Source organism: Dendroctonus ponderosae, unplaced genomic scaffold (genome assembly GCF_020466585.1).
Source record: "Dendroctonus ponderosae isolate FM_Combo_2020 unplaced genomic scaffold, Dpon_F_20191213v2 Dpon_F_20191213_1, whole genome shotgun sequence".
Lineage (NCBI taxonomy): Eukaryota > Metazoa > Arthropoda > Insecta > Coleoptera > Curculionidae > Dendroctonus > Dendroctonus ponderosae.
This window is the reverse complement of record NW_026017110.1, coordinates 36,090,079-36,096,900: the sequence shown is the minus strand read 5'-3', so window position 1 is coordinate 36,096,900 and position 6,822 is coordinate 36,090,079. Positions and strand designations below refer to the sequence as shown.

At 39.2% G+C, this 6,822-nt stretch overlaps 1 protein-coding gene and 1 long non-coding RNA gene across 5 annotated transcripts in view; one reads left to right on the top strand and one right to left on the bottom strand.

The window, feature by feature from the left end:
• The window catches only part of LOC125502645, an 8,742-nt gene extending 7,140 nt beyond the window's left edge, over positions 1–1,602 (bottom strand). The window contains exon 1 of the long non-coding RNA XR_007280413.1: positions 1,211–1,602. This is a non-coding gene — a long non-coding RNA (uncharacterized LOC125502645). The remainder of the gene's footprint in view (positions 1–1,210) is intronic.
• The window catches only part of LOC109541240 (neurotrimin), an 83,205-nt gene that overhangs the window by 34,106 nt on the left and 42,277 nt on the right, over positions 1–6,822 (top strand). For all 4 annotated transcript variants that reach the window (XM_048661495.1, XM_048661494.1, XM_048661493.1 and 1 more), the window contains exon 3: positions 626–833. In XM_048661495.1, the coding sequence (XP_048517452.1) occupies positions 626–833 (208 nt within the window). The remainder of the gene's footprint in view (positions 1–625; positions 834–6,822) is intronic.

The window sequence follows — 6,822 nt, the reverse complement described above, 5'->3', positions numbered from 1 at the left end:
AAAAAAAAACAAAACAAACAACAAAACAACAACGAACAAACAGAACTGCAACCAACTACAATTAATAATATATAAAATAAACTAAAATTACGGGAGTCTATGGCGGGTACCTGTGGCGCGCACAATTGTCCCACGTACCGCGGCGGGCAAATAGTCTGGTCTCCGGGCGCGCACAATAGTCTCGCGGTGGGTTCCCCGGTTTCCCGGGGGATCAAGGAGCAAGGATGCTCCGGAAAAAACTGGATTTTCTTGAAATCCAGCACTCAAAAAAAAAGAAAACAAAATGGCGTGGCGTGGCGTCGGTAGCCTTCTTTTTGGAGTACTCTAGACTGTCTCCGTACGCGTTTCCTTCGGGACTGGTTCACAGGACTGACCGTACGATCCCTTTTTCCCAACCGCACCCCGGCGGCACCCTCGAGCCCGGACGCACTGACCGCCACCGCGCACCATTAGTTTAAGGGTGAATGCGAGGGGTGTTTATGGCGGAAAAAGGAATAACAAAAAATAATTTTACTTCGCGGCACGTCACTATGTTTGAAAATAATATGGGCAAAGATAAATAATTGTATAATATATTAATATACGATTACCAACAATAAATTAATTGACAACTCTTAATTTTTAGGTGGCTTGGCTACGAGTGGACACACAAACTATTCTAGCAATCCACAGTCACGTTATCACGAAGAATCATAGGATAGCAGTGACTCATACGGAGCACCGAAACTGGTATTTGCATATACGTGATATTAGAAATTCCGATAAGGGATGGTATATGTGTCAAATCAACACCGACCCCATGAAGAGCCAAGTTGGCTATTTAGATGTAGTTGGTGAGGCCATTTTAACTTTTGCTATTAAATGTGTTCTGCTATACTGTTTCACTATTAAACTGAGTTCCAGCATCAAATGTTTATAATGCTGAAAATTTAAATTGATAACAATTATTACGGTGTGCCTTAGCTGTTATCCATAAATATATTCAAATTTAGTTTAATCCTGTGCACGATTGCTGTTAACACTTATATGCTACAATTACTAAAACAATTTCTGATTATTCTAACAGATCTAGGCATTCGGTCTCATAAATATTGAGCAAATATTGGATCGTACCTCCAAAAGTATCCAGCAAGTGTTGCGGGTTTAATTTTAAAAGCACAAAAACTTCAGACTCAAATTGTCTGCATTACTTTTAGCAAATTCTACTTACGAGTGATCTTGGACACATCCTCAATTTTCTTGCCAGAAATAGTGCATCAGTACACAATACTCGCGAATATCGTGGCAAATGTTTAATATTATTTAATGACACTCATTAATGATTTTCTTTTACTTCTTCTTAAGCTGTTTGATTCATGTTATTGAACGTTGGTAGCTAGTAGTTTGTTTACAGCAAATTTGGAATTGGAGGATCGAAATTGATGGTATTTCAGTAAATGGGGACCCCAGTTGCGCCCCATTTACTGTCAAATATGACACTGACAAGCGGGAAATTTCGCACCTGGGCTGGAGAATTCGAGAACCGTCTGGGTTACCTGGAGGAAACTATATAAGCATTACGTTTTAGCCCCATGGCTAAAAACTGACAGTGTAGGTACATTGATTGTACGTTTTCTGCTTGAGACATATAGGAATGTTTGAATTGAAAATATCCCTAAGCTGTCCAAATGCCGTCCACGACAACCCTATTCTCTTGTTCAACTCGCAGGTTTGATTATCTCGGCCAATACTAACCTCGTGTCCCAAATATTTATATGAGGCAACTCGCTCAATACTCCTACCTAAGCTAAACCTAAAGGTGGTCACACATTGCGTCTTCGCAAAATTTATTTTTAAACCGACTTCTTTGCTCGTTTCATGAAGGGTCTTCTACGTAGTATGTGCTTTGTCTTAGGACAATGTCATCAGCGAACGTCACCACTATTTGGACTTGGACCATTTCGTCCAAGTTTACTGTTTATAGGCATATTCAAAACTGTAGGAAACAGTTTAGGATATATTGTGTCGGCCTGACGAATTCTTCTTTCGAATTGACATTTATTTGTGTCTCCATGTAACCTTACACATGCAGGTGTTTTTCAGTTGGAAATTATATATCAATGATCAATACAAGTCAATCCGCCAGCGCGAGCAACATTTTGTGTTGATTTACGAGGTCTAGAGCCCTTTCGAATTCTATAAATACCAGGACAAGTGGCTTGTTATACTCGATACATTTTTCTATTAGAGTCTTAGTCGTTTGAAGGTGGTCGTTTGTGTCATACACTGCTATAAATCCTACCTGTTCAAGCGGCCGCTATAAATCTAATTTAGATATCAGACGCTTAGCTATAATCTTCATAAAGAGTTTGTAGACATGTGACAGTAAGCTTATGCATTTATAGTCTTCTAGTTTTGCGATGTCTCCTTTTTTGTGCAATATGATTATTACATCATTATAACAGGGAAGGTGCTGTTCCCTTCAAGAGACATGCACTGAAAAGCCGGCCGATATGTTTATGCAATATGTTTCCCCCTGCTTTAATAGACTCAATAACAATTTCATCTTCAAAATTTGGGTCCGCAGAGGGCGTCTAAACTTTACAAGGACCTGGAACATGTTAATATCTCATTTAGGTCTGACAATAGTCTGGGGAGTGTTTTGTGCCGCAAGAACGACGTCATTAGCGCGCTAGATAGGAGCGGTATATATAAGTTCAACTGTTCCTCGTGTCATGTGTCCTTTATTGGCAAGACCATTAGAAGACTGGAGACCCGAGTTAAGGAACATCTAACGTGCCTCGATAAGTCCAATTTCGGACATGTGTCTATTTCAGGTCACACTTTTGCACGCGACGCGAATGAAAGGATTCGCCCGCAACGTCCATAGTTCTCGCTTCAGGTTGAAGTTGCTGGAGGATTTCAAGATACTCAGGAATACTGCCAGGGTGGATTCTGATTGCTTGAACACATAGGTGATCTTCAATTGTGATTTCCCCACATTTTAAAGGGATTGTATCGTTTGAAGTAAGTGGTCGTCCCTTCAGCCATTGGGTGATCACGTTCATTCACCGGGTGAACCACCGGTTCATCGTGACCTGATATCATCGTTGGCTTCCTGTTTGTCTCCCCGCAGTGTTTGTGGGGTTGGGTATGAGACTGTCAATTATGGTTTGTTTATTTTTGGTTTCCTCGCGTTTTAACTGAATTACCTGATTCCAATTCCACGTTTTCCCTTTTTTAATATATGATAATTCCACCAGCATATAGCAGATGGATGGAAGAATCTACATTAACCTTCTTTTTCTTCCATCCAAGATAACTTTTCTCGTGGCTTCTAAATTGCCGAGAACCACATTATCTCAGTGTTGGACTGGTCGCTGGCTACTCATTTTAACCAGTCCAGGGTTTTTATTTTAACGTTTTCAAAAATTTTTCACTTTTGTGGACCTTTCAGGATTGGTTAAAGATTTTAATCTTAATTTTACTTCTAAGTTTAAAGTTTTATTTTAATTGTGAGCAAAATTTCATGAACGCAGGCGTGAGCAGTTTCATGTTGGTCCGTTTCCCGTCGGGTGTTGTTTGTGTTTTCTGACGGCCCCACCGTTGGTTGGCATACTTGTAAGTTTTTGCTATATTTTACTCTTTTCAGGTTCTTGACTCCCCAAAGGTGCCTATCTTTACTTTTTGTATTTTCAGTGGCCCTGATGATGATTTAACAGCCGAAAGCGCTGGGCCATATTGATATATTCAAGTTATGATGATTTTATCTTTCCTGGGTCTCAGTCAGAGTGTGAAGTAAAAGTTTTGAACATCGTTTATTTCATTACGTTTCGGCGAGCCATCATCAGATTCAAAATTTGATCCTGGTCAAATCCATGTTCACACATAGTGGACTCAATATTATCCTCTTTATATCCAAGTTTTTCATTCAGATTTCCTATAATAAGATTGTACGAGTTGTTATTTTTCCATTGCGGCTGCAATGTCCTCATAAAATATTTTTGCTTCCTGGTCTGAATGTGTAGTTGTTGAGGCATACACGTAAATAACTTTTAGTATCTTTTTTGCGCTCGTTCTTAGCACAAGAAATGCAACTTTCAAGCCTTCTCACCATATATCTGGACAACTGTGCCCTCGTCTCTCTTGTTTATTATGAAACCTACTCCTGCATCCGTCGAGCCGTCGTCTCCTTTATGATAGAATAGGTCTCCTAACTTCAGTCTTAGCTTTATTTTCTCCTTTTCTTCCTTTCTCTTGTATTGTCGATTATAAATTTTCTAATTCGAATTCTGAGAATATTTTAAGATTTTACAATATGTTGAACATGAACTTTAAACAGTACTTGAACCACTGGCCTCGAGTACTAAATTTATATGTTTGACCTATATGTCTAGCATCAGATAAAATTCTTCACATTACCTAGCTTATATTTAAGTTTTTCTTTAGATTTTTTATAAATTCCCTGAAATTACCGCTATTTCTTACATCCAGAGGTAGTTCATTAAATGATGCTGATGCCCGCGTTATTGGATTGCTTAAGCCTATATTACTCCTTACCCGTGTTTGATAAATGTTATTCTGTGTTCTTGTTGGAACTTCATTAATAAACATAAATTGCATGTTAGTTTTATGTAAGCTGTTGATGATTTTAAACACTAATTAACATTGATCAAACCCTGCAATTTCCCTTATTTTATTTTAATTTAACAAAGTATACAATAATTCTGAACTTGTCATTTTATTTAACTTATATAATATTTTTAAAATTTTGCTCTGTAAAATTTGGACAGTATTCAAAAGAGTTTCACCACAAACCCCATACACTGGTGGAAGATACCTTAGATGTGACATGAAGAAAGCACTGTATAAATGGTTTTTTGTTTCATTTGATAAATAGTCTCTACATCTAAAAATAAATGGAATCATTTGTTATATTTTCTAACCAACCAAACCAGCCCATCATCCATGACCAGTCCGAGATACTCCATTGATGTGACTCTTTGCAGAATACATCCATTTATAGCTATATTGAATTGATTTACAGTTTAATTTTTTTGCTTAAAGATAACATATTTTGTTTTGTCTACATTAATTTTTAACATATTATTATATAACCAACTAACATATTTTTTTTGTTCGCCCGGCGGCGGCTGGAGGATAAAAAATCTTCTCGAAGACACCCAGTGTCCCGTGACACCAGATAGTGTTGGATTTCTACCAACTAAAAAAATCCCGTTGTCTTGTGGTCAAAACTTGTGGTCTTCTATAAGAATGGTTCAGCTCTGGCATCCGTATGCCTTCACCTCTCATTCTCTCCATGCTAGCTAACTGCTAGAATAGGCATCTTACTAATTTGTCACAAGCACTACACTACTCAATACTACTTCTATCAGACTATCTTAAAAATTATACACTTACAGCACTCTACAGTTGACTGTTTGTACCTATTTATTGCCCTATTGGGCCATCTGGTGTCTGGGCCTCTTTTTCCTGGGACCATTGTCCTCTGGGGAGTAATCTACGGTATTTCGTAGCTCCTCAAAGGGGTGGTTTTCGGTCTTTTTGAAGGTCGTGGCTGCTTTTCCTTTCAGTAAATCTCTCAGTGAACTAACATAATGTTCAAGATCACAGTTAATATCTTTATTCAGACTTTCCTGTGTAGACTAGTACTGTGTCATCAGACTATGAAGGCTTTCACGGCCGGTTAAATCACATTTAGGAATGTTTTCTGGGCTTTGAAGCCGTGGTCTATGGGAATTTTTTCCTAAGGAAGGAAGAATTTCCCATAGACCACGGCTTCAAAGCCTGAAAAACATTCCTAAATGTTGTACTGTGTCATCAGCAAACGTAAAATATTGTACCGTGGATGGCCGAGTATCAAACTCTTTCTTCAGCTTCCAACTTTTATTCCACTCGGTATGACTTTAACTACGGAACAGGAACAAACTAACTTCTAAATTAACGTCAACTTCACAAACAATAACAATAACAAACGGAAAACTCGGTCTTCCGACTCGCGGGGTTTAACCTCTTCTGAACTCTGCCGCTGCTGTCACTTCACTGACCCCCCATGGTTCTCGTCGTCGCTTATATAGTTTCCTCCAGGTAACCCAGAAGGTTCTCGAAATCTCCAGCCCAGGTGTGAAATTTCCAGCTTCTCAGTGTTATATTTGACAGTAAATGGGGCCCAAATGGGGCTCCCATTTACTGAAATACCATGAATTTCGATCCCCCTTCCAAACGTGAGTACCCCAGGCCATTTCCGTTACACTGCCCCCGTTCTAAACCCTGATCGCCCCGATTAGGTAACTCCTGGATCATCGTTATATCTGGCCAAACGGTGAATATGGACAACTTTAAATTTTGCCTGGGGGCTCTTCTGGATTCGATATGTGACATCGTTGAGTCTGGTGATTATCGTTTAGGGTCCCTCCCAGGAGTTTTGAAGCTTTGGACAACGGCCTTTTGTCCGTCGGGGATTGAAAAACCAAACTCGTTCAACTTCGCTAAATCCGACTTGACTCGGTCTGGCGTCATATCGGCTCTTCATTCGATCAGATTCGATCTTCAATTTTGTTCTGACCGCATCGTGTACAAGTTTCAGTTGTTCTGCTAGCTTGAGTCCATAATCTTCGCCAATTTGTAAATCTTCCGGTCTTCCTGTGAGTAGATCAATGGAAGTCGCAATTCCCTCCCAAATAAGATTTTTGCCGGAGATTTGCCAGTGGATTCATGGACTGCTGGTCGATAGGCTAATAAGAATGGAGCAAGTTGCGTATCCCAATTATCCTGCTTATTGTTGACCACAATTCTCAGATAGTTATCTATGGTTCTGTTAAA